Source organism: Oxyura jamaicensis, chromosome 19 (genome assembly GCF_011077185.1).
Source record: "Oxyura jamaicensis isolate SHBP4307 breed ruddy duck chromosome 19, BPBGC_Ojam_1.0, whole genome shotgun sequence".
NCBI classification, from domain to species: Eukaryota; Metazoa; Chordata; class Aves; order Anseriformes; family Anatidae; genus Oxyura; species Oxyura jamaicensis.
Window position 1 is genome coordinate 5,484,765 of NC_048911.1, and position 26,453 is coordinate 5,511,217.

Here is a 26,453-nt window from a genome sequence, read left to right on the forward strand (position 1 = left end):
ATACGAGCAAGCTCAGGCTGGTGTGGGAACTGGCAGAGATTGCCAATCCTTTTCTCACCCCATAGCCAGGTCTTTCTGAGCTATTGTAAAGCACATCTGAACAGCGAGGCAGAGCAGCATTGCAGCACCATCTGCTGACAGCTGCCTGCAGGTCCACAGGCCTTCAGCATGGTCACCATCTCCTCTAGCCTCAGATGTTCAAAGATGCTGACAGCATCCTCGGATAAATACATCACTCTTCAGGATGAGGAATCATGCAGTGACTGATTAGCATCAGAAGTGCTAACATACAAGTATAATTGTTTTAAGTATCTATTTAGGTTTTAAGCAAATTGTGCACTTCTCTTTGCAGTGCCTTCCCAGCAACACAGTACCTCTGATTTCACCTGTCGTTCTGCAAGCATTTCTTGCATTTTATTTTTTTTTATCACCTTTCAAACAACACCTGTACAAGCACACAAGAACGTGGTGCTGCAGACTAGCAATGCAACAGTGAGAATACCTGTGAGCCAGCAGGCTGACAAGTTGTGGAGATAGGCTTCATTTTTAATCTGGCAGCAGTATGGCCCTGTCCTCCTTTTCAGTGTGACCAATACAGGATTTCACCAATTGAGTCCAAAGAAATTAATAAATCATACATGTGGAACATTTTACTCCTGCCATCTCCCATGATGCAGCTTAGATACAACAGTGAAAGGAAGCCTCAGGACACGTGGCAGAACGAGGGTATAAACTTTGTCATTTGTGGCAATATACCAAAAAGAAACAAGAATATAAAACCAGGGAAATGCTAGCTCTGTTCCAAGTTGCTTTTTACTGTTTTCCCCTAAGACTATTTCCTATGCCATCACTGTCCAGTTCTGGCCAGTGCCACCAGCTCAACCTTGGGGCCCCTAAAGCATCTCCCTCTCCCCTTTGCCTTCTCCATCTCACAAGGAATGCTCCTGCCCAGACCAATCAGAAACTATACATGTAATAGCCAACAGCCTGCAAACATCATAGGAGAGCCATAAAGAGAATTAAGAGTCCTCCCTTTCCCTGCCAGCCAGCAGCAGCAACCACTCTTACAGCTGGGAAAAAAAGACACCAGGACACCACTGCAGATAGCTGTTCCGTGTATCTTGCAGTGTAACTGTCAGGACTATTAAAAATCTGAGAATGAAGCTGGCTACAGATGCTATCTCCCACTGTGCTCTCAGTCTGTTGTAGATGGATACAGAGAGGATTTGCATGTTTGTTCTTGGAACTTGCCTTGTTAATGTTGTTGCAATATTGACACACCATTCGGTTCAAAGCTGTTACTAGCAAGTGAAAATTCAAGCTTTTTATTGAATGTATTTTTTATTCTTAGCTTTTAGAACTAGATATTTAACAACATTAACATCCATTTTTTACATCACATTTCACATGCTCAACTGTGCTACTACTTTAGCTACAGCTGCGTATTGTCTCCGCTTCCCCAGAAATCCTCAGACTGAAGATTTATTGGTCAAACAGGCACTTAAACACACACAAAACTAGAAAACGCAAGTAGATTTTACTAATGAGGCAGACATTTTGCTGCACACACCTCTCCATCAGAAGCAAGTCCAACTTTAGCAGACACCAATAACATCTTTTGTCTTTGTCTAATTTGGAAGCTGTGTTACAGAGAATTGGGAAACAAGTTAATGTATGCAAAGTTTGCTGGAGCGGCAAGCAACAAAAAGTGCTTGATCTAGTCAGAAACTGTAGAGAGAACAGAAGCTTTGCATTCCAAACAAAGGATTCCCCCAGGAATGAGAGGTATTTGAAGATGTCCAATTCTACATCTGGAATTACAAACTGAGATTTCTCACAGAGAAATGCAAATCAATTAAGTGAACAGAGAAACATTTTGGGAGGAAAAGGAAAATATTTGGCAGGCAAACACTAAAAGTTGAACAGCTCTGTGAGAGTCATGCCCTATGGACAGGACCAAAACCAGAATTAGTCTGTTGTGGAGGTAAACACTAAGGTCACGTACACTTTATTTTTTTTCTCCTCATCCCAAACATCTCCGAGACACTTGCTGCCTGGCATCCTTTCTACACACAAAGAGTACCGTGCTGGTAAGTCAGTGTGTAAAAATACCCGGGGGGGAAGGTTTAGTGAAGTGTAAAGTGTTTTTTTCAAAAGTGCATAAAAAGTAAACAATGCTCCTTTGGGTTTGTATGTTTACCGTTGGACCCAAAGACACTAGCCTTTTTACACCGGCAGTTTTAATGCTCCCAGCTTATGTTGCCTGCCTGGAAACCGAATGGCACCAATAACGATAGAACCACGTCTTTATGCCGATGACTGTCAGGAGACAGAGCTGCACGAATGTCTTCCCATAGGTGCATTTTGCAGCAGCCAAACAGACAGCAATCAGGTTCTACCTGTCTGGTAAGGAAACGAGACTCTTCAAATGTAGATCACATCCGAGTCATGCTGTTGAACCTACATGCAAATTAAATAAGAAAAATTAGTTCTACGTTGAACTCCTACGGAAAGCAAAGCCTACGTTGTTCTGGTCTAATTCTTCCTTTTCGTCCAACTGGAGCCTTTTGCAAGATGCCCTGCAAATGGTTTTTCTTCCCTCTCGAAACAAGCCTGTTTGCCTCACAACTGTCTACATTAGGTTAGTCTTAAAATATTTATTTCTCTTATTTGCAGTAGAAAGAGCTGCTTCCTCAATTGCTGCTACACTGAACTGTTTTCCTTTTAGTTTTAAGTCTACAACCCTGTAGGTTCTGATCTTGGAAGTTATATGCTAGGCGCTCTGACTGATCCTGAAAACCCCCAGTTTTGTTCATAGAAAACAGCAAATGCATCTGGCTTACTTTATTTGTAGCATCTTGCACAGTTAGCATTGCCTGAAGAAAGCTGATTTCCTTCCATATGTACAGGACTGCACGATCTTACAGTTCTTCTTGAACACATACTATGTTCTCCACTCCAGTGGAGATTAAAAAATTGTTTTGTCTTATAGGACCCAGTTCATTATTATTTCAGGATTATTTGAGGGAAATTATGGAAGAACTGAGCTGTAGAAAATCTAGGCATGTATTGATATCTTTATCCCCATCCCTTAAAACCAGAAAGATTGGCACAGTCTGTTTTAAGTTCTCTCAGAGCACATTCTCATTTCCAAGCCTGGCTGGTACAAATAAAATTTAACAAATCCTCCTACTGCATATGGGCATCACTTTCATTTACCAAGGCTTAGGTCATAAGTGAGAAAAAATCAGGTGACCTCAACAGCCCTGAATGTTGCTCCAGTGCAGGGCCTCCAAACCTGTGGAACAGCCATGCTTTGTGGCCTGTCATTTCAGGGGCTGTGACAGAGCTGGATAAAACGGTTCCCTAAAGCCAGCCATTCTTTACTTCTTTGAATTCTAAAACCTCTAGTCAATATTTGGGAATTTACTTATAAATCTGATTACCTTTATAATCTGTTTTCTGGATCCTGTGCCTACACTATTGGCAACCAAAGAATTTGTTTGAAAAGATGACTTTTCCACTGGCACTGCATGCTGAATTTTGTTGGTACAAGGCCAGCTGCTTGTAGTATTTAATGAGTAAGCAGGGAAAGGTCTTTGAAGATTTATATCCAATGAATCTCCAGTTTCGAAGGTTTTCATCCATGACGGGGTCTTTAAAAGAAAAGAACACATGGAAAATTAATGCCCTCTCCCCATCAACATCCATTAAGCCAGAAAACATCAAATGCATAGCCAGCCAGAGCATACAGGCCATCCTCCCTCATTTTTTCCAAGCCTCCCTTCTCTCTCAGTTTACTTAGGGCCATTTTTATTATATGTGGAGCAATCTGGAAAAGCAAAGACAGCTCTATTCTTCCCCTGGTTCAGGAAGAACATTTATGTAAGTAACAAGAAACTTATGACCAAGATCTGAGTTTAGTTCCTCAGAGCCTGAAGGGGAAGAAAAAAAAAAAAAGCCAAGACTTTTACAAGAGATAAATAGCAACCACAAAGCACGTGAATGAGAATGTGATGCAAACTATGAGAAACCACATTTAAACGCATTAAATTACAAGAATTTAGTTTGTTCCATGACAGTAAACCTTACTGTGATTTCATAACCTGCAAAACAATATTATTATTTTTTGATATGACTAGTCCTCTGTTCACACTTGAAATATTTTAGTATTGAGGGTCCTAAAGAGCTTGCATTAAATTGAAATACAGCAATTGCCTTTGGCATACCTACATATACTATTCTCATAGTATAAAACAAAAGTGGCAGGTATATAGGATACGTACATTTCCTAAGGAGCGATCCAAGGATCCCAGTACTTCAGTCCAATGAGAGTAAAGCCCAGACTGTTTTTCTTCTAGCTTCAAAGCATGAATTTCAGACTTCAGTTCTTTCAGTCGATCTTCAAATTTTTTGCTCTTTTCTAAGTAATCTAGTCTGTAGTCCACACATTAGAGACAAAAAACTTACGACCATAACATAACTCAAGAGCAGGGGTTGGGGGAAGCAAGTGCTTAAGGAGAGGAGGCAGTTCTTTGCTTCATTTTACCTTTTTCTTTTTTTTTGTATTGGCAAAATGAAATCTGTGTCTGCCTGACTCCCTTGCTCCAGTGAGGTGGTTCGTTTCCACTCCTCAGCATTCACAAACTAACTTTTTTACCAAGAATTTCCCTCCAGACCAAGAGAGGAAAAGCCCCTTCGTATGGAAGCAATACCATGCTTTAACGCTGGAGGGAAACTTCTGTTCTCTAATGTTGTTAAAGAACTTCATGCTCAACCTACTGGTCTCCAAGACAGGAGGGTTCTGGATCGGTCATGGATTGATGGCACCACAAAACTTTTCCTCTTTGTAAAACAGCTAGTTTTACACAGACATAACCTGCACCAGCTCAGTAAAAGGCCTCCAGTCATACATACAAGGAGACAAGGAGAAGGCCACCCTCAGTTGTTAAGGATGTAACCTATGATTCCCAGAGAATTTTTGCTTTCTGTACTTTCCACGATGAATCTCATTTATTTACACCATAAGCATATTGATACCTCTCTCGCTCTATCTCAAAGGAGAGTCTCTTCAGGTCAACATCCTTCAAATCCAGCTTGATGGACCCTTTGTCAAAGTTGGCATCTCTACTGTCCGTTGGCAAATATTGCGGGTACTTGACCATGTGCTGAAAGAGGCAACACAAGCACTGTCAGTAAGATCTGATTGTTTGATTTTGGTTTTATCTCACCAGCTTCTTCAAGAGTGCCCTGCTGAGCCATTTCACAAGCTACCCATGGATTATGAGAAACAGATGCTCCTGAAGACCTTCCCCTCTATTTGAGTGGCCCCAAATGAACTGCCAAAGTCCACAAGCCACAGATCCAAGTGCAGAAATGTACCTTAGCTATCTTATTTATTTCAGCAGATAATGGAAATCCATTCTCAGCAAGACTGAAGCAGAAGAGGCCGTGGTACACTGCCTTAGCATCAACTCCTTGCTGGTGACAGCTTCACCTGCTTTACCTGAAGATACTCACATGGAATTCACATGCCAGGTTCAGTACAACCACCTCCACAAAGTATTGTCTGAGATGGCACAAAGTCAGCATCAGGCACGAATGCAGGCAAGACCATCTCTGCTTCCCAAATCCTAACACGAGTCCTGTTTTGGTTTTTGTTTGGTTAGAGTTTTCTTGTTGTTGTATTTTGGTTTTGTAATATTTGTCTCACCTTTATCTTCCTGACTCAATGCCCTTAACACAACTTCAATTCCAGCTACACTGTGTTCAATCACCAGCTAGTCCTCTAGGTGTTTGTCTTACAGCTAGATGTAGACATGCCACGACCTAGCCTGATGAGGCTACAAACGTGAAATTAACATATGATTATCTTCCAAGATGAAGCAGTGCCCAGCAGAACAGAAACTTACAGGATAATTAAGCCTGGTTATGTCTAATAGCTTCTGCTTGGCTTTCCGTTCAGCCTCCCTGGCTTCATGCAGATCTTGTTTCAGATGCTCTGCTTCCTTGGCTCTGCAAGACAAATATCATAGCATGAGTGGCTGAGCATTTCCAGCATAGAGCAACACATGGATTTCAGGGTTATGCATCTCACTGGTTTCTGGAGAATAAGATCCATTACTCCGAGTGATTCCTCTACCCAAAGACATTTGCAGTAGGATAGTCACATGGAGAACCAGGCACAGCATGACACAGGCTTTGAAGGGCAATCCTGCAGGAACTGACTGAATCAAAGTGTTTTTTCTACTCCTAGTTTCCACAGGTTCAAAAATGACCTATTGATACAGATTCTCCAGGCTGTCAGAGATCCTCCCTGAGATGAGGAGGGGTGCAACGTATCTGCTCTTTATTTTGGCAAGCTTTTTGGCAGCATCCTAAAACAAGCAGAAAGCCCTGAACAACCTCTGTCAGCACTAGTCTGCTCTGCATCTTCAGGCAGCACAGTGCTGTGGAACACGCAAACTCTTCCAGCGTGGTTTATACTCCACATGAGTTTACCTGGGTGATACTTTTCAAAGATCTGGAAGGGATATGAGACACCATTACTTAGTAACAATGAAAAGTCTCATAGCTTAGGGGGTATACAGGTTGTTAAATTTAGGTAGCTAGGTAACCAGTGCTCTTTTGATAATGCTAGAAGACGCATTCTGGATCTTTAATACTAAGCATCTCTAAAAGCTTCCATCAGGATCCTTTGTAAACTTTTTGACCTGCATCACAACCACTGGTAGCAGGTGGAAAAATAAGAAATGCAAAGGCATTTTCACTCTCAAATGTTGCTTTGGGAAAAATCCTCCCTACTGCTCTCCTTCCCCCTCTACCTCCCACCCTCCTGCTCTGACAAAAGTAGCATTCTCTTTTGCCCAGGCAACCCAGTAGGGGCTACACAATCCCACTCAAGCAAATCTAACCTCCGGTCAGACTCCTTCACCAGCTTCACTGCTATCAGCTCTGCCTCCCGCATCTTTTGCTCCATCAGGCGTTTCTCCTCCTTGGTTTTCAGAGCTGTTATCTCCAGCCTCTGTCGCTCTTGCTCTGCTTCAGCAGCATTCTGGGCCAGCAGTTTAGCCTCTTCTTCCGCAATCTGAGCTTTCTCTGCCAGCAGCTCTGCCGCTTCCTGGGATCGGAGCTAAGAGAAAAACTTTTTGTAGTTACTCTGTCTAGCATCTACAATTTCACCCTTGCAGTCAGTAAGGAAGAAGATATCTTTCCTGAACAGATCAAGGGATAAATATAGTAATCCCTAAAATAAAAAGTAAACAATTGTAGGGTCTGATGTTACTCCTCTGCTCCAGAATTGCCTAACTTCCTTCCTGCCTCTCACTTTTATACAACAAGGAGACATTTGTTCAGAGCTGGACAAAGATACCAACCAAAAGCTGTCAGAAGTTGCCCCCTTCAGTTGCCAGTGCTACTTGCAACATGCTCTAAGCCCTCTTTCTCCCACTTTCAGCTCATAAAGTTCCTTCCTTCCCTCTTTGCCTGAAGAAAGTGCTGTGAACACAGGGAGAATGGCTCACAGCAAATTCCAGCCTGCCTTCTCCACCACTGACCAGAAACTGTCCAGCCTTGTATAAGTCATAACTTCTACTGCCTCACAGAAGCCATAAGAGAAAAAGAAAAAAAAAAAAAAAGTTTCCAAACCAAGAAAGCCCCTTCAAAGTGCAAGAATATTCAGCTTACGTGCTACTCACCAGGGCCTCATTGGCCTGCCTGGCTTCATCTTCCAGCTGGAAGAGACGCCTTTCCAGCTCTTCTTTGGCTCGCTCAGCTTCTTCTCGGAGCTGCTTCTCTCTGGCCAGCCTTTGATTCTCCATCTGGAAAGAGAATGAGAAATACCACATTTGTGGGTTTGCAGCAGAATCTCATCTAGGCCTGAGGCAGCACAGCAAATGAATCTACTGACGAACGGACTGCTCTCTAGCTGGTGAGTTGACATTTAGCAGAGATGCAATGCTGAAGCTACTTACACTTTAGCAGCACTGAACTCCACTAACTGGTAACACTGGTTATTTCAGGCTGCTGGAAGAACACTTGCATCGATCTGTTACGTACCCCAAATCTTTGTGATCAACTCTTCAGTTTCACAAACATCACTTACATCCTCAGATGCCGCATACACACTAGAGCTGTTCCCACACTCAATCCTGCTGCACTTTCTCACCTCCCACACACATATTGATGCAGTGCATGGACAGCGAGGGCACCAGCTGGAATAATAATCAGTGTTTTCAGCAACAGAGGAGCAAAAATAATCTACCTTTTTTCTAGCCTTTTCTTCCCTAGCTTGTGCTTTCATTTGCTGGATCTCTATTGAGTCCACTTTTCTTCTCCTCATAAACAGGTCGTGGTTTCCAATGCACAACTGCAAAATCTGGATAGGAAAAGCAAAGCAAATGTGATTGTGACATAGCTGCACCCCGTCCACAGGGGCAGAAAGAGCCCCACACCAGTCTCACAGGACAGAAGCTAACACTTCTGACTTCAGCACAAGTGCTGGCAGTTGCTTCTCTTCCAAGAAAAGTGACACCAGGGCAGGCTCATACTCAGGTACATAACAGTTTAGAAAACATAACAGGATGAGGGGGTTCTCCTTCAATCCTTCAACCCTGTCTGGTTTCAATTTCCTGAAAAAGAACAGACAGGGGGTCTAGGCCAGCAGTACACAGGAGGCATCTATGTGGGAATGGTCAGCCGTGGTGGCCCCTCATCCACAAGGTCATTGAGAAGCGATCCAGCCCCTGCAGCTGTGCTAGGAAGCAGTTAGTGATAATAGAATTAGCAAGTTGATTAGGTCCATTCCTTGTTGCTTCTCCCAGAAAAGGAGAGGCAACAGCTGATTAAGAATGCACAGCAGCCAGATAAGCAGCAGTGGGCTTTGCACTTTTCCATATGCTACACCCTCCCCTTCCAGGAACTGGATTTCCCTTTGTGATTTGGGCCTTCTTTCACATCTCACTTTTCACCCATCATCTCCCCTCCCAGCAGAGAGAGGACAAACATATGTACCCTGACTTCCCAGACAGAAGAATCCTATGGAAAACGTGCTGAAACTCAATGCTCCCTGGCCTCTACATCGGTTTCGCAGACAAACATTTCTCACTCAGGTATCACTCAGTACTGCCAGGCCCGGTTTTAAAGGAGGAAAACAGGACACTTACCAATTTGTTTACTTTTAGCTGAGAGGAAAAAAACTTGAAGACTTCTGCTTTTTTGTCAAGAGGTTTAATAGTTAACTGTTCAGACAGGAGATAAAAATAGAGGAAGCAGTGAAAAGGAAGAAAAACAAAGCTGAAACTATTTAATATTAATGCAAACTTTAGTCCATCTCCACTTCTCTCCAGGGAGGCAGTGATTTATGCCACAAATACAGGGAGAGTGATGCAGAAGTGTTTTGCTCAGAAGAATCAGAACCAGGTCTGTTCTCTGTTATACAGGTTCCTCATCTGCTCATCTAAAATAGCAGGGCATTTTAGAAGATAAAGCCTCTCACAGCCCCACACCTGGTGCCAGTTTGGATGGTGTTTTTCATAACAATGCCACCTGTGCATTGCAAACTATCCTGAGAACGCTGAAGCAAGCCCTGGTTATCAGGAAAACAGAATACATTAAGAATACGACTGCTTCTGGAGATTGGTAACGTCACAGAGATGGCAAACACCTCTCTGAATCCCAATCATTTCAGGAGTAAACAAAATGTATTACAAAGGCCTGAAGGATTTATTCTTCTGACCACAAGATAACAGTACTGAAGCTCCTGCTTTCTCACATTTCCAGTCCTATCTCCCAAGCTGTTTCCAGAGGACATGAAAGGCTTTCATGCTGCCAGGTCAGTACACACTGTTTTACTTCATATGCTGAGCTCAGTTTGGCTGCATAACAAAAAAACAGCTCCATTCTTTAAGATCCTGCTCTCTGTGACTCACGGGTTAGCACTCTATTCCTATAATTCATTCGTAATGCAATGTATAATTTCAGGCCATCTGAGTCACCGAGATCTTAACATCCTACAGCCTGTTTCACCCTGTAGGTAACAGCTGGTTTAATGCGTTGCCTTCTGAGGAGCCGAACTGTGAACGTGACACCAAATATGGAGCTTTCATACAGGGCTGCCCAATTTCCCAGCAATAGGGAGCTAAAGCAGCTTATTCACTGACCAGAGGGGAAGTTTAACATCAAGAAAATAAAACTCTTTGGAGGTAAAACTTTCCTGTATGCTGTCCTGCCTGATTTAATGTATGCACATCTAAGTCTGGACAGCAAATCTCATCCTTAGTGTTTTGCAAAAGGTTCAGAGAAAGAAAGGAACAAGCCACGTTGTCCTTTGGCTGACAAATTCCAAGTATGCTGGTACCAGTGTGATTTTTCTGGTTTTGTTTTTCTGATTATAGCCTTCCATGTAGCCACATGATTTCAAATAACTCCAAATTTCACCTGCTCCCCACTGTACATTCTGCAAGTATAACTCTGAAAACACAGCGGAATTGTAATGGCAGGGCTGTGCTGAAGACTGAAATCATTCACTGATAAACTAGTAGAATTCAGGCAGAAAAACACGTACATCTCCCTGCATGTCTCCGCTTGCCAGTGTGCTTCAAACCTCATCTATTGGGACAACTTCTGCATGCAAAACTAGCATTAAGTCTTTACAGATCATCTAATTCCTGCTGAGATAACTAAAGTCAGCCGTGATGGCATTCGTAATATCTATCTTTTACAGAGACCAACACTCTTGTTTTGCAAACGACAAGCAGCAGGGAAGGAAACAGAATAGTGGGCTCCACAATTTTAGAGAGCTTAGAGCAGCCCTTGGCTCCTAGGGGAACCGCGATTATGCAGCACATCGGAAAGGCAAGTTTGTTAGGAACTAAAACTGTAACAGAGCTCCCTAGGACTTTCCCCCCTCCCCCAAATTATTTAAACAGACCTCTTTCAGCCTGTTCCAAGAATCCCAGTCCACACCCTTGCCCATATAAAAAGAATAATATATCAGAGCCATCATACCTCCTTCTCACTATAGGAAATGTTTCTGATAGCACTCCACTCAAATGACTTATTTGGAGAGAACCTGTTATTAATGCTGTAGATATGAATACCTTTGGCATCAACTCCAAGTAAGAGATCTGTATGATTTTTATTTTGCTAAAAAAAAAAAAAAAAAAAAAAAAGGATATCAGTAACTACTATTTATAGTTACATTAAACAACTACAGACAAGAGCCACAATTATTCTAATAAATTTATATTAACTTGAATTTTTAAGAAAAGGCTGTTCCTACAAAACAGATTAGCTAGCAAACCCAGCTTAATAAAGCAGCTCAAATTCCTACTTTATTTATCCTTCTTCCTATTACATACCCAAGACCTTTGTCAAATGATAGAACATTAATCTTTATTGTTGTATTCACCTACTCAATTAACAGGCAAGTAAATCAACTCAGGACAATCACTACCGAGCCCACCCACAGCAGAGAAAAGCAGAACCCAGGAGTCCCAGCTCCAGACCCCCTGGATGATTTTTTAAATGACACTACCATCAAATACAGCAATAGCAAACTGCTAAAATAAAGTACTTACAGCTATGGGAAAATAATTGACACCATACATTTCCAAGTCTTGGGCAATTTTCAGGTAGTTCATCTCAGCTTCATCCCTAGAGAATAAGACCGATCACAGCAAGTGACTCCTATCCAATCTTTCTGTCCTGACAGTGTATTTGCCACTTCAAAAAGAACAGGCATCCTGGTCCTTTGTGCTTTCATTAATTTTACTGTCTTACCCTCAACAGAAAAAGGATAATAAAAACACCACCTCTACAGAAGACAAAGCTGTATCCATTTTTATTTGAGTCAGGTATAGCACAATCTTTATTAAAATTCAAGTCCAGTCTTATCCTTGTATGTTAGTTTTGCCACTCCATTATCGCCTCTTGGAGATCTACTCTACCACTATTTTCCATAACATGAGGATATTCCCTTCAGGAAGCAGAGTTCGTTGAGAATGAGTGCTTTGGGCATAGTCCAAAGAAAAGTAAGTCTCTCCACCCATCGTTGTCCTCCCTCCAAACTGAGGCATCGAGTCTTGAGGAAAATATTCAGGAAAGATAGTGCTAAGAAGCCTTTAGAACAGCCAAAGAAAAATTGAACTGAAGTATTAGGAATGGCTGCCTCTGGGTGCCAACAGCTCCTACCTCACATTTAATTGAACTTCCAGGCACGCTGAATGTGTTAGAAGTAGCTGAACACCCACACAGAACCACACCAAAATTTGGTCCTGGAACTATGATGCAATATCTATACCACTTTGATACCTTACTAAGTATGCAAACACCTTTTTGAACCATGATTTTAACAAGGTATAAAATATCAGATTTTAAACACGTTAGGTTGTGAAGCTCAGCAAGAGCCTTCAACCTCTCTGTTCACTTCAAACCAAGTCCAGTTTACGAGCACTTGGTGCCCTACACAAGATACTTTTTACCCTGAGTGAATAGATTTTTTTTAGTAATAAACCTAGCAGCATAGCTTGGAACCCAGGAACTCTTTGCTCACTTACAAAATCCAAATTTCACTAAAGACAGCAAATAACTAGTTACTGAAATGTACTGAAAATGGATTTCCAAAGAATGAAATTATTTCATACCTAGCAATACCCCTGTGCTCAGCATACCAAGCAGTAATCTTTTCTTCCCACATCTCTGCTGTCAACTGATACTGCCTGAGGACCTAGAGAGAAAGGAAGAAGTTTGTTTCCCTTTGAAGATACAAATAGGTGTGCTTCCTCTCCCAGGCAATGTGAATGCAACAATGCAGTTCACAGCTTGGTCATTTCAGCAAGTTCAAGGCAAACACAATCAGTATCTAATGCTCTGGTTAGTCCAAAGCAGTGCCAGCTCTTCATCAAAGCACAGATTCAAAAGTTTGGTTTTATACAGAATAAAAACTTACCCGTTTGGGTAAAAGCTCATCATGGGCTAGAAAGCCAGGCTCATGAAAGTTCGGGTCGTAGTCACCATACTGTCCCAAGGGAAAAAAAAAAAAAAAAAAAAGAGAGACATTTCAGTTTGTTAGATACAGAATGCTGAAGAACTTTCTGGCTGCGGTTTGATGTAACTGCCTGAGACAGATGTTGTTTTGGTTCTCCCACATAGAGTGTAAGCGTAATAGAACAGGCTCCCTTCATCTGAACCATCTGTAGAAGTTAGTTCCAGTCTTTGTGCTACACAGGTGGTTCCAGTGCACCCCCTAACATGGCCTGTAACCTTACACTTCAGTCCTAGCTTGCACCTCTTGGTAACTGAAGATGTAAAGGGATCTGCCACGACTTCACACCCTGCTCTGAACTAGGGAATATGTTGTGAAGTGTAAGTTCACTTCCTCCTACTGTATGTAGGCTGGGCTGCTGCAGAGGGCCAGCTCTGCTAATTTGTGTTCACCTCCTGCCATTTTATGAGCTGGGCTCTTGGTGGCAGGAAGGTAACTACGTTGTGAAAGCTACTAAAGAATATCACACCATTGTAAGCTCATGGTATCAGCACCTCTGTATCCATGGACACTTTAATAGCAGGAAATAATTCCTATTGGGAGAAAAAATTACATTGAAATGCTACATCAAAAGAAATCCTCTAAACTGTGAAAGCATAGTATAAAACAGCAAACTAATTTCTTCCCCAAATCCTTGTAATGGTATCTAATGCTTATTTTTCCAGCTGCACCTGTGCCTCCCAGCATGACCTATTTTAATACCAAAGTTTAACACTTGTGTTTTACATACCACCCTGTATATGTGTTTGTTAAAAATAAATAAGAGCACTGCTATGCACAGACCTTGGCCTGAACAGCATAAGAAGCCAGTAAAACTGTTGCCTCTGGAGAGCAATAGATCTCTTCATCCAGTATCTGTTTCTTAACCTAAATCAGAAGAAAAAGGAAACAAGTTGAAGAAGCTCATAGTCAAGACTTACGTCAGGACTGAAATGAAATTAAACTTGCCTGAACTATAACTTGGCACCAATCATCACAAGTTAACAGCAACAACAAAGAGGCGTTCAGAAGCACAAGAAACCATAGCATTACATTTAATGAAAGTAACTTTTGGAGGTTAAAGTGTTTTAATTCTAAGTTCATAGAACTGCCAGACAGCTATCTCCCCACATTTATATAGGGAGTCCTGAAAAAGAATCTGCTACAGAACACAAATTTATTATCTGCACTTCATTCCTTTTAGCATTTTTTTTTTGCTTCCTGTTCATGATACAGTTAGTTCTTCCTAAAGTTTGTACAGCACCATGAATAAATTAGTAAATGCATATTATCAGAGGCTATCAAAAAACTACAGAACTATTGCAAGCACTTTCCTGTTTTTTTTCTGCTAATGCCCCTTGCAGACATTAGGGGCCTCAGAGTGAAGGTATCTTTACTCCAGTCCAGCAGTACAAAATGACCTCTATTTCCTGGCTTCTATAGGATGCCAAAGAGCATAAATGGACCTTCTATACTAAAACCTGCCTGTAAATTATAGTCCTAGAAATAAGCATGAGAGCTGATGAAGTATTTTAATTTCAGAATGACAATTCAATGAAAACATCATCAACTGTTGTATTTTCAATCACATTATTCAGTTTGGAATGACAGAAAAAGGCCTCTTCCATAAACCAGTTGATAATTGTTAATATTGGTTCATTGGGCTTTTTATTATTCTTCCTTCATGCAAGTAGAATTAAGGACCTTTCTTTTCTATTGTCAAGGACAGAAACATTATACTAAAACCATTAATAGAATCTTTAAAAGCTTTCCAGAAGAATGAAGGGCACCCCAGAAAGAAAAACTTCCTAATAGAGCATTAGATTTATTCAGTTACAATGGTCTAAGCACAACAATAACATAGTGGCTTAAAAATAAAAGCATAGTAGAAATGGTAAAGAGTCTTTTAGCATTCTTTTCATTTAGTACTCCATGGTGCTAGCATGATCAGAGGTGTAATAGCTTGTAAGACGTTGCTTGATTTTAAATATGTTGGGCAACTTTTACCGGGAAACCCAAAGGGGGAAGAATAAATTAATCTTCCCAAATCTTTCTCTCAGGTATAATGTATTTAGCCTACTAACAAGCACAAGATAAGAAAATTTTACATAATGCACAGTCTTAAACGTTTCCAAAAAAGAGAAATTACTTGAGATAATGCTTGAGCTGCCTTTACAAAGACACTTAGAACTGTAGGTGCTATGAACTGAAATGAACCATCAAGAAAGTTTTTCTTTTGAATTTAGTCGCTGGTGAGCACAATATATAACCTGAGTTATAGTACAGGGAAATTTCTTTCTAAGCTGTTAAAATGGAAAGAATGAAAAGACTTTTCTTCCAAATTGGAAAGCTCTGGCTTTCATACTCCTTGGTGCAAATAATACATTTCAGAATTGAGAACAACTTAAGATAAATCTCCTTTAAGTGTCTGGGTGGGGTTTTTTTTTGATCATTTCTATAAAGTAGTATAACAAAACATCCTTGTAAAAGGAGTAAGTTATCTAATCGTTAAACAGAAAATGTAGCTTTAGTCATTGACGTTTATTCACACATTTAGCAAAAAGATGTTATGCCACATTAACATCTGAAGTCTGAATAGTGAGTAGAACTGAAACCTGTAGGCATCCAGATGTCTGTACATGTTTTTCCTATTGGCATCCAGGTGTGATCTTAAGTTCTTATAGCCAGGAAACCTTGCAAGTCCAAATTTGTTTCTGTCTTGTTTTTCTACTTTGGAATGAGAAGAATTTGCTAATTGCGTATCTGCTAGTCAAGGCAGGTTCAAGGAGAAAAAGTGAAAAGAAATCAGGATTAAAAGAGTAGGAAGAGTTCCGTCCCCCTCGCTCCTTTCTAAACTTATCTTAAGAAGCAGATTTCCAAATGGTTAAGGGTTCTGGTGAAGTTCTGGTTAGTATGTTAGCCTTTGGAATAACAGCATTTCCCCATTACTTCATTAGCACATCCTCCTCAGGGAACCTGTATATTTACTGTGGTTATTTACAGATGCAGACTGATTTTATTCCATAAGCCAACCTACTTGCACAGACACATCCTACTGAAAGTTACCAGAATACAGCAACAGAGTGGAGTCTAACAATCAGAAAATTCCACAGCTACTCAGGAGAGAAGATGGATGGCACAGATGCTGGAAAAAAAAGCTGACCACCAAGTGACCACCCCAAACTCAATGCTCATATACCTACTGTTATAGCTATAGCTTATTGCTGCAGCTATCTCTATGCTGCTTTACTCCTGTTGAAACTTGTTAGATAAGCAAACCTGTGTATTTCAGGATGGATATCAAATTGTGATCTTTTTCCCTACAATCCAAAAAGAAGATCTAAAAAGGACAGGTTAGGTAGTTCTTGTTTTCTAGTGATTATGCCTTCTACAGTCTTACACAACAAGATCTTCCAGTAACAACCTGGACTATTTTTAGAAGCTTGGGAGTTTCAGTTTTAGGGATAGATTGCAGTCTTGTTCCATCTGCAGCTGGTGTCAGTGAAAAAAACTTACTGTCCCCAAGTGCTTATCACCATTCCTTTCCTCTTCTTCACCTTCACAACTGCCACCATAATTGCTGTGTAGTCACTCCCTCACGCAGGTCATACACCTAATAACAGGTCTCTTGTAATCCTTCTCATTTTGAAAGAACTAGGTTAAGGAATGGTTACTCAAGAGGTTACACCAGCAGTTCTAAGACAGAGATGACAAGGAGTTTTTGAGATTCTTCAACTTAGCAGCAGCCAGAGCAGACCAGGTGACACAGTCCTCAAGATGACTCTTGAAGCTGGTAAAAATGGGGACTTCACTCCATACTGTTCACCTGAACAGTTAGGGCAGGAACCTTGAGAAACTCATTCCCAGACCAACAACTTTAGGCAGTACTCCATAAGGGCAGTAAGTCTGGTAAAAATGTACATTGTGGTTACCTGTAAGTGGTATACAGATGGCATAAAATCTAACGTTAGAAGAATCTTCACAGAGTTCAGAGAAGAGAATACTTGTAACAGATAAAAGCAGAAGCTGGTCAGGATGTCCTAATTATGCTGGGGATAAGAGCCCTGGTGTCTGCATGGCAGTGGAAATAAATGAACAAATACATCTGAGATTACTTGTCCTCTGAGTGTGAAAATATCAGGACCAGTTATGAAAGCACCTATGAGAACGGCTATGGAGAAGCTGCCAGATCAGAAATACAACACAGGAACAAGCAGACTTAACTCAATCAGTTCCAACCTACACAGAGTTTCTTCCCAAAATTAAAAATTGAGTATGACCAACACTGCTGCCTCATCGCCCCAATTCACACTCTAAACCTCAGTAAAAGTGGGAAGCTTCGTAAGACAAGCTCGACACACACTTCAAAGTTACAGGGTCACTAATTTATAACTGATGTACTTTTTCTTGCCCTACCTCAAACAGTAGCAGTCCCAGGGTATAGAATTCACATCTCCAAAACGTTCGGTTTTGCAGCCTTCCTTCTACCATCAGCTTCAACTATAAAGTTCTTCAAGCAGTGCCACCCTTGCATGTTTTTTGTTGTGTTTTTGTTTTGTTTTGACCACAGACTACTAGGAGTAAGGCAAGTCTGGAATATCCAGGTGCAAAATTACCACTGGAACTGCTAGGTGTAAAAATCATTTTACATGAAACTACAGGTCCCAGCAATTTAACTCCCATTCCTAGCACAAGCAGTAAGAGAAGCCATCATGAGAACAAAAGCCTGCAGAAGGCAAACATTCAACTTATCATCATACAAAACCACAGTAGCCAGGAGAGATGTTTGTATTTTACAAAAACTAGATATTTACATAGACAATGATATGGCTGAAGCCAGAAGAGTCATTCTGAGTCTAACATCAAAGACATTATAAAGGACTGGGGTGAACACAGAAGGAATTCATGGTTAAAAAAATGTTCCTGACCTGAAGGAAGAACAAATGCTGGGTAATTTCCTGCAATAGTTCCTCTTCTACCTTCTCTGGGTAGAATTTAGCCAAAAAATGAAAGCTAATGGGATCTTCTTTGGGGATTTCTTGATCTAAAACCTGCTTAAAGATAAAACCAAAATCAGCAGTAAAAATGGTACAGAAATGTCTCAAAATATTATTCCAGAGGAAAATCAGAAGGCAGCTAATAATCCAGTTAAGGCAGCGTTTCCATGTTCTAGAAGGGCAATGATGAGTTTTAATGTATTAACAATAAGTGCATATAGTGGTGATTATATGAATACTTGCATATATTATATATTATGAATAAGTGCATATAGTGGTAACACTTCAGACCAAACCTTATACAAGAAGATTGCATAACACAATGAAATTCAATCCTAAAAGAAATGTATCATCTAGAATTATGGGTTGTGATTTAACACATTCCTTTAGCTCCTGAGCTTAAAGAAAAAGTAAGTCCTTTAGGAGTAGAAGATTGCAGGTTACTATTTTTGTTTTCTGTACCTTTTTGTCCATCTTTAACCAGGTGCACATTCCCTTCATTGTATACTGCAAGCCAAAGAACCAGGTCTCCCTTAAACCAAGTGCTCGGCACACCAAGTCAAACAAGTCCTTTCCCTTCCACTTCATCTAGAAAAGAAAAAGAAAATAATACAAAACGTATTTATCCTGACTGAACTTGCCACATTTTTGGCGAGCAAACCAGGTTACCATTTGTCTTTCCCCTACAAACTATTATCTCACCTTTAGCTTGTCAAAGAAACATGCCTACTGCTGCCTACAGCAAAGGTACAAGAGCTGTAATGTTCTACTTCCTCTTCCTTTACTCCAAACATTCAAAGCTGCAGGCATTTAATCACAGCATCAAGCACTTTATGAGCAGAGGGAATGAGGATTGTACTACTGATCTCCTAGGACCTAGCAAAGCTTTATTAATATTTGTAAAAATCTTATTCAACAGTTTACACAAATTAGAGAGTCTTGAGAGAAGGCCAGGGGGAAATCAAAGGAGTGTCAGGGCATAGAGCAGAAATGCCAAACAATCAAAGCAAATCCATCTTTCACATACCTCAGCTATTTCAGTGGCAACAAGCCAAGCCTTTATGCTACTCTGATTTAAATGAGCAGGAGCCTGTCTTCTTGGAGTAGGATTTAGTGCACAGTATAGTAAGGATTTTTTTTCTATCCGGTAAAAAAATAGCAATCTAATCTAATTTACTAGCCTAGCTCCGCAGAGAACAGAAACTTTGATTAAAGATCCCAAAATTCACACACACATGATGTCTCATTTTTCACTGAAGAGGCTGCACATCTGTTTCTTCTGTTTGGCTACATATTAAAAGATGATTTTGTCTCATTGCAGGGTCAGCTGCTAAACTTAATGGCAAAAAAATAAACTTCGGGGCAGTATTTGGATGGAAAGCAGGAAATCAACCTAGAAAAAAAGCAGCATTGGGGGAAAGCAAGAGATAGCAAAGGAAGGAATATATCAAGCTGGATTTGTTAACAGGATTCTGAGCTCTGAACCAAATTTTCCAAATTCTGTTTTCACAACCCTGCTTGCAAGTACTCTAGATCAGTAAGTTACAGAAATACACTGCTTGTGACCAGTATATTATCTCTGAGGGATCAAGTAAATGAAATATTAAATGCCCCACAACAGTCATCTCATTAAAATTGCTATCCTAGTGGACCTTAGTTTTCTAACTTGCCTTCTCAAAGTAATTGCATTTTTTTTTTTGCTTTTGTTGGATGATTAGGAATTAATCAGGCATAGTTCTGTCTCCTCAACAGTGCAGCCCAATTCATTTATCAATCGATCGCTTGCTATATATGTATTCTTCCACATTTTTCTGCAGTCTATCCAATTTACTAGAGAGCCATAATTAATAGAAGAAATGCTAGCTTTCACATTTGATCATTTTTCTCATACCCAGATAAGATGTAAGCCAGCCATTATAGCTAAAGAAAGAATCTGGAGTTTACAAATGGCAAATCACATTTGAAGAGAATTTCCCAGATCAACAAACGTGGAGCACCATTTTGTAAGTTAATTTATAAGCAACGTCTTAGGACCAGCTCTGTCCAGACTTGTTTATCCAGGACTGCATCTTAAAGAACCTTGTCATGTAAAAAAAAAAGGTGGCTTTTAAATGATAGCTGTGGCTTTTCAGAGAATTTTCAAGGGTACGTCTTGCTAATATAAAGGGCAATCTCCAACTTTCTAGTATTTTTCTGAGGGCTCTTACCTCACAGCTGAATTCCATTTCAGCATCCACTGTTATAATTTTGACTTTAAATGTCTTTGGTTGCTTCTTCTTCAGGCCTCGGATAGACATATTTTTCAGTTTATGAGGACAGCCACACCTGAAATCAAACATAGCTGCATTTAGGGCTAGAAATTCAGTAATTTTCTTGGCTATATTTCAAAGTAGGATTAGTTCAAACTTGCAGAATAAAGTCACCCTTAAATACAAGCAGTCTCTGCATGTTTGATTCTAAGAAGATATTCAAAACCATAATGATGTCAAAACAAACAAAAAAAAAAATAGTTTGACCTGCGGATTTACTCCCTAAAAATCAGTTGCTCTAAAATATTATTCTTGTCTTGCCCTGAGACATGGGCAAACACTAGCTTCCTACAGTACTAGAAAGAACCTCATTCAGACCTTACATTGCAAGATGCAGGGGACTGCCTCTCCCTACAGCAGAGGACACCTAGGGAACCTCCAATCCAGCCCTCGTGCTCCATACAATCACCTGTGTCCAGGCAATTCAGCATTCTCTTCTAGTGAAACTCTGCAATGGATGAATATTCAGTTTCACCAAAAGTAGAACATGGCTTTGGAGTAATGTCAGCAAATTAGACATTCCTCATCCCTTTTATGCATCCAAGCAAAATTCTCTTCCTCAAAGGTCTCTGTTGTATGTACCACTGTGTCAGTACTCTAAATGCATCAGCAGAAGCACTGCTTGTAAAAGAGAGCCACATCACACAAAAAATTACTATATCAAACCCAACTCAATACTTTTCCATCAGTTATCTCCTTGAGCAACTATCCTATCAAGTTTCTTGACATCATAAAATCTTAGCTCTCTGAAATTATACAAATGGCAGAAATATATCCAATGAAATCAAGCTGAATTTACCTATTTCATTTAGACATATAAACACACAATGATGAAAGCTACTTAGAGCACCAATTTTTTTCCAATGATTTTTCTTCTAAGGTAAAATTAATTTAATTTTACAGAAGCCTACAGAAAATTTCTTCATAAATTTTATATTCTGAATGCACTTCACTGCATGCCATCAAAAAAGAAAAATAAAGACGCGTGTTATTTCCATTGTCATGAGGATTTTGTGTATACCAGCCAAACCAAATGTTGGAAGTTGGGGTTAAACGGTAGTGTGAATCCACACTCTGCAGCTCAAGAAATCAGCCTGTAAATTTTTCTTCTTGTATTTACTTTATAAAATTAACAGCTCAGTCTTGCGCAACCCAGTTAGAATCTGTGAACTATATAGGTCAAGAAGAGGCAGAGGCATTATTGGTTTCCTACAATGTAAGACTATTACAGGGCGGCAGACTTCCAACCTCTTCCTAAGAAATTCCAAAATAAAGTTCTAGTTTAAACGGAAAAGTATTTGTCTGTACTCTCCAGTATTTTATAAAATATCTTGTCCCTTTCTTCTCTGCTGCTAAGCTTTTAATCAGCTTAAAAGTATATTGGTCGTTTTCTACTTACTTTACATGTGCCCCTCATCCAAAAATTTCAGATGGCTAAATAGGAGGTAAATTATATGCAGAAGTTTTTATTTTTGTCTTGTAAGGAAGCCGAGACAGAGAACAGATAAATCAGGTGCCAAATCACACGGACATCAGCCAGACTTGAGAACGAGTACTTGAGGCAACTCAGAGTGGGAATAAGAAGCTCAGGAGGAAATTCATCTTTCTGACACCACTGAGACCAGCTGAGGTGTCCTCTCCCTCCAGTTGGGGCTGGTAAAGCTTCTGCTGAAGTCTTGTGTCCAGTTTGAGGTAACACAATTCAAGATAGGTAATGGGATGACTGGAGAGAATCCAAAGCAGAGCGCCAAGGGCTAGAAAGTAATCTGTAGTAAAACGAAAGTACTGGTTAGTACAGAGAAGGGACAAGTGTAATGAGATATGATCATGTCTGCTCTACATGACCACAATGGTTAGGACAAGGAATAATGGGCTTAATTAAATTGCAGCAAGTCACACACCAAGAAAAAATTCACTAACCAGAATATTATAATGCTGGAAAAGTATAGAAGTTCTGTCTTTCTGAACGAGTTAGATAAACTTCTGCCTGCAACAGCATGACAGTGTGTGTCCCCACCTCACGACCAAGGGGAATACACATCCCTAGAGCACTTTTCCTGGTTAGCCCTCCTGCTGGTGGTGCCTGCCAACGGTGCTAGGACAGCTCAAACTGCAAAGAATTAGGGCAAACCGGTGCGTGTCAGGGATCTTAACACAAGGGAGGCATATCCAAAGAAATACAAAATCCCTCCACCCTCAGGGTATCCCCCTTATCCTGGGGGAATACTTTTATTTAGAGGAGTGCAAAGCAGATCTCACCACTGAGTGCATTTTCTCTTATTTAGGCAACATCTCAGTGCACAGTGAGCAGAGCTCAGGTCCTGTTTAGCATACAAAGGTGTTTTCAATTAAAGGGAAAGGAATGCTTAAAAACCACAAAATCACCATAGTAGTATGGTGTAATACGACCACAGTAATATCGACAGGGAGAGCACCATGTGAAGGCATCCAAACCAGCAGTAATTATGCAAGTAATTTTTTGATCACTAATCTGCAAGCTGCAGCAGAGCTAACAGCAAAGTTATGTTTTAACCTGTTACATTCCAAAGCTCTCCCTTGCCCATTTTTCTTCAAAATCAGACAACTACTGTAAATAATTTTACCATTGGATATAGCAGTTAAAGCACTAGAACTACAAACCACTATGGAATACTGGGACACAAACCCTTCTTAAATTAGCTGTAGAAGAAACACCAGCAGCTGGAGACAAAAAGAGAAAAAGCTTCATAATTCATTTTTAACGTGTAATTTGAAACAGCCAATTCTGTTAAATAGGAACTTGGAGTTTGGGCCAGTACAGAACATTCTCAAACAGTTTCATATGGAAAATGCTGAACAGATAAAATTGAACTATTTCAGAAGAATGTACTAATTTTCTCAAAATATGACAAAAACACCAGAGCCCTTCATTCTGACTTTGAAGTTATTTCTTTTTTTCTTATATAACCTGGTTGAAATGACAATATAATTTGTTCAACGTTTCCAATAGCATTTTTTTCCCTTTCCAGAATTTTTATTCCATGGAAAAGTACATTCTGACTCACAGTGAAAAGACATTTTTGAATATCAAATTTTCCCAAGAAATGTAAACGGCATTTTAATCAATCGTACTGGTAAAGAAATAGGAAAGGTTTTCACAGCAGACAGGTTAACTGAACGTCAGATACCGACAACATAAGCAAAAGCACTTAACAGTGAAGTTTTTAGAAAAAACTTTTTCATATACATCTTGCCAAATAAGGCAATCTGGGTTTGCAATCTTTTGTTTAAATGCAGAAGAGATACACTCTCTAGATACTTGCTAATAACAACGTTTAACTGTGAATCATGTGCAGCTTGTTTCAAGGCAATTTCTGTCACCAAGCTCCAGTGATTTATTTCTGCAGTTGCCAGAGGCATCAAAGCTCAAGAGTCAGAAGCAGCAAAATGGAATAGATTAGAGCATGTCATAACCTTACCAAATACCGTATTAATCCAAAAGAGGGCAGGGTGATAACTTTCCAGCCCAGCCAGAATGTGGGAACACAGTTCAGAAACTGTGAATGTCCACAGCTTTTCTTGCACCTTATGAAAGCTAACAAAGATGATAAAAAACTTTGCTTGATGAGGGGAACAGGAACAGTGATGAGGAATATAATTTGCAGATCTAAACGGTCCAGATGCTGCCTTTTAGCATGTTCATGTCCCAGATGAAAGAACTGACATCCACCAGCTCTAACTGGGTTATAGTGTTCCCCGTTCTTGACAATAAGAAACTAGCACCTGAGCAAAACGTGGGGGAAGGAAGCTGGGAACAACAAGCAATAGCAAGAATAACTGGCAAGGCGACTCTTGCAATGACTGATGCTTATCTCTATCGCTACACTAGATGGGCTCTAGTGCTCCACCACTACACTAGAGTTTGTCAAAATGGGAAATAACCCACGCATCAGATACCACTTCCAGCACTCACCAAAGCGTACAAAGAAAATGAAAGCAGCAGCCCTCAAAAAGCTCAATAAATTCCAGAATTCAGTACGTTACGGAGACAGACACTGAGAAATACCTCAGTGAACAAGCTGCAATTAACCTTGCCAAGAGTGAAAGTACTATTCACTTTCAGTTTGGCATTTCCAAGGTAAATGGATGGCTCGCAGTGCTCTCCACAGGATATAAAGATTTCCCTTCACACAGCACTCGCTCCCAGTGACTGTGCCTGAGGTGTTCCCATCCAATCACGCTTTGGACAGTCAAACATCTGTTTTCACTGACACAAACACAAAAAGTCAGCATCACTTTTAAGGTGAGACCTCTCATCTGTGTACAGGCTAAGAATAAATGGAAATTGTTAGACCCCTCTTACAAAAAGCAATCTGCCCTCCCAGGTTAAGGTCCAGCACATGCCCAGGGGCAGCACACGTGCATTTGCTAGCAAAGCCCTTACAAGCCTGAAACGTAAAACCCCAGGGAGTGCAGCGGGGTTTAAAGAAGCAAGGTTCAGGAAGCACTTCAAGAGACCAACAGAAGATGCTTGAAGCATCAAGTGCAAAAGCACATTAACACGGATACTAGTAAGACACTGAAAGTCTCTCGTCATTGCTGAAACATTTACTGCAGCTCTTAGCTGTAAATTCCCCTGGCTCATTAGGCTTCTCCCAGTTCCTGAATTTCTACACTTAAGCTCAGGAATTAATGCAAGCAAACTGAGCGCAGACAGTAAAGGAAAAGCACTGTGGGCTTTTTACAGCTGTTGACTCACTCCTGAGTGTATTCCTTGTCCCACCTATGGAACAATTTAAGCAAAGAATTCACTGTTTTAAATTGGGTCAGTGATACAAATGTTGTTCTTACCTCTCAATCAAAAGAAGTTATCTAAAGTCACCGGTTGGAATCAGAGTTACTTCACAGATCATTTTCTGAATGAAGATAAGAAGAAAAAAAAAAATCTTTTAAATCCAAAAACTCTTATTTTTTCAGCAGACATCAATGTCCAGCCCTCACACGTTCTGCCACGGAAAATAAAATCCAAGAGCAACTTTTATAGTTGATCTCCTTCCCTTTGTTCCCCATGAACTGCAGCATGTTAGCGCCCTCTGAAAAATCAAAGAATCGCTTTCCCAGGTGATATGAAGGGCTCTTAACCATTTCCTGCCTGTGCCAGCAAGACTCCTCCCAACTTCTCTCCACTGCAATTCAAGCAACAAAGTAAATTAGGAGAAGCCCATGAATCTTGACTCGGGTATCTCTAAGGGCTGATAGCGAACTTCCAGACTTCTTTAACAGTGTTTGATCGAACTGTTTCAAGTGTCTGCAGCTGTATGAAGAGCCTGGGCTCCCCGTGCCCAGCCACCTTAACGAGGGAAGCTGCAGGGTTGTCCTAGCAGGTAGGTGTCATTCCCTGCCTGCCCCCTTCCTGCGTGGGACAATAAAGCCTGAAGAGAGCAACTTTGAAAAGGTGGGCAACAGCCAGATTCCTCACCAATGATAAAGGGTAAAAGGATAAAAAAAAATAATTAAAAAATAAGATAGCCTCTGCCTGGCACTGAGGCTGCCAGGAGGAAACTACCTCAAGCGCTAGGGTATGGCCAAGGGGTTTTGCACTGTTCTATTTTTAAGTGATTATCGGCTTTCAGGCACTGATTTTACAGATTTAAACTGAATTTCTCCCAAATTAGGCACAATCGAGAACAAGAGGCCAGTGCTCAATACAGATGTTCACGTTCCTTCAGGTTTACGTGGAAAACTCGTAACATTTGAGTTATTTACACAAATACAAGTGCCAGCAGCACTTAATTCCTGTGAGGGCAGAGCAGGGTACCAGCCACTCATGGGCCCGCACCTACAGAGGGCTCTGCCCAGCAGCAAGGGACGTAAAATGGCGACTCCGCCCTCACACCCCGGCACGACGACCCCTCCGCTCGGCCCCCGCCTCCACCACCCTACTGCTGTCCGGGGCCTGCGCCTTTAAATCCTCCCCGCCACGCCACGCCCACCCCCGCCGCCGGCCCCGCCCCCTGCCGCGCGGCTCTTCCGGCCGTGGCCCCGCCCCTTCCGCATCCCTTCCCTTAAGGCCGGTGAGGCGGCGGCGGTGACGGCAGGGCCTGAGGGGGCCTGAGGGGGCCTGAGGGGGCCTGAGGGGGCCTG

At 40.9% G+C, this 26,453-nt stretch overlaps 2 protein-coding genes across 5 annotated transcripts in view; one reads left to right on the forward strand and one right to left on the reverse strand.

Moving 5' to 3' along the window:
* Window positions 1-1,301: 1,301 nt before the first annotated feature.
* On the reverse strand, window positions 1,302-25,462 carry LOC118176468 (merlin-like). 4 transcript variants are annotated; one of them, XM_035343457.1, is made up of 20 exons: window positions 25,161-25,462; window positions 21,730-22,096; window positions 20,654-20,778; window positions 20,229-20,346; window positions 18,484-18,609; window positions 17,953-18,075; window positions 13,829-13,912; window positions 12,950-13,018; window positions 12,645-12,727; window positions 11,580-11,655; window positions 11,008-11,145; window positions 9,165-9,239; window positions 8,264-8,377; window positions 7,698-7,820; window positions 6,915-7,132; window positions 5,913-6,015; window positions 5,041-5,168; window positions 4,287-4,437; window positions 3,447-3,656; window positions 1,302-2,460 (listed from the first exon to the last, which is right to left on the reverse strand). In XM_035343457.1, coding segments are annotated over exons 3-20 (1,977 nt in total). In that variant the 5' UTR covers window positions 20,656-20,778; window positions 21,730-22,096; window positions 25,161-25,462; the 3' UTR covers window positions 1,302-2,424. The 4 variants fall into 4 exon arrangements, with proteins under 4 accessions (XP_035199348.1, XP_035199347.1, XP_035199349.1 ...); XM_035343456.1 differs by having other exon boundaries at window positions 17,953-18,078; XM_035343458.1 differs by lacking the exon at window positions 20,654-20,778 and having other exon boundaries at window positions 17,953-18,078.
* An 863-nt stretch (window positions 25,463-26,325) lies between these two features.
* Window positions 26,326-26,453, forward strand: part of MRPS17 (mitochondrial ribosomal protein S17) — a 3,943-nt gene continuing 3,815 nt past the window's right edge. The window contains exon 1 of the mRNA XM_035343467.1: window positions 26,326-26,383. The gene's annotated coding sequence lies outside the window, so the exon portion shown is untranslated. The remainder of the gene's footprint in view (window positions 26,384-26,453) is intronic.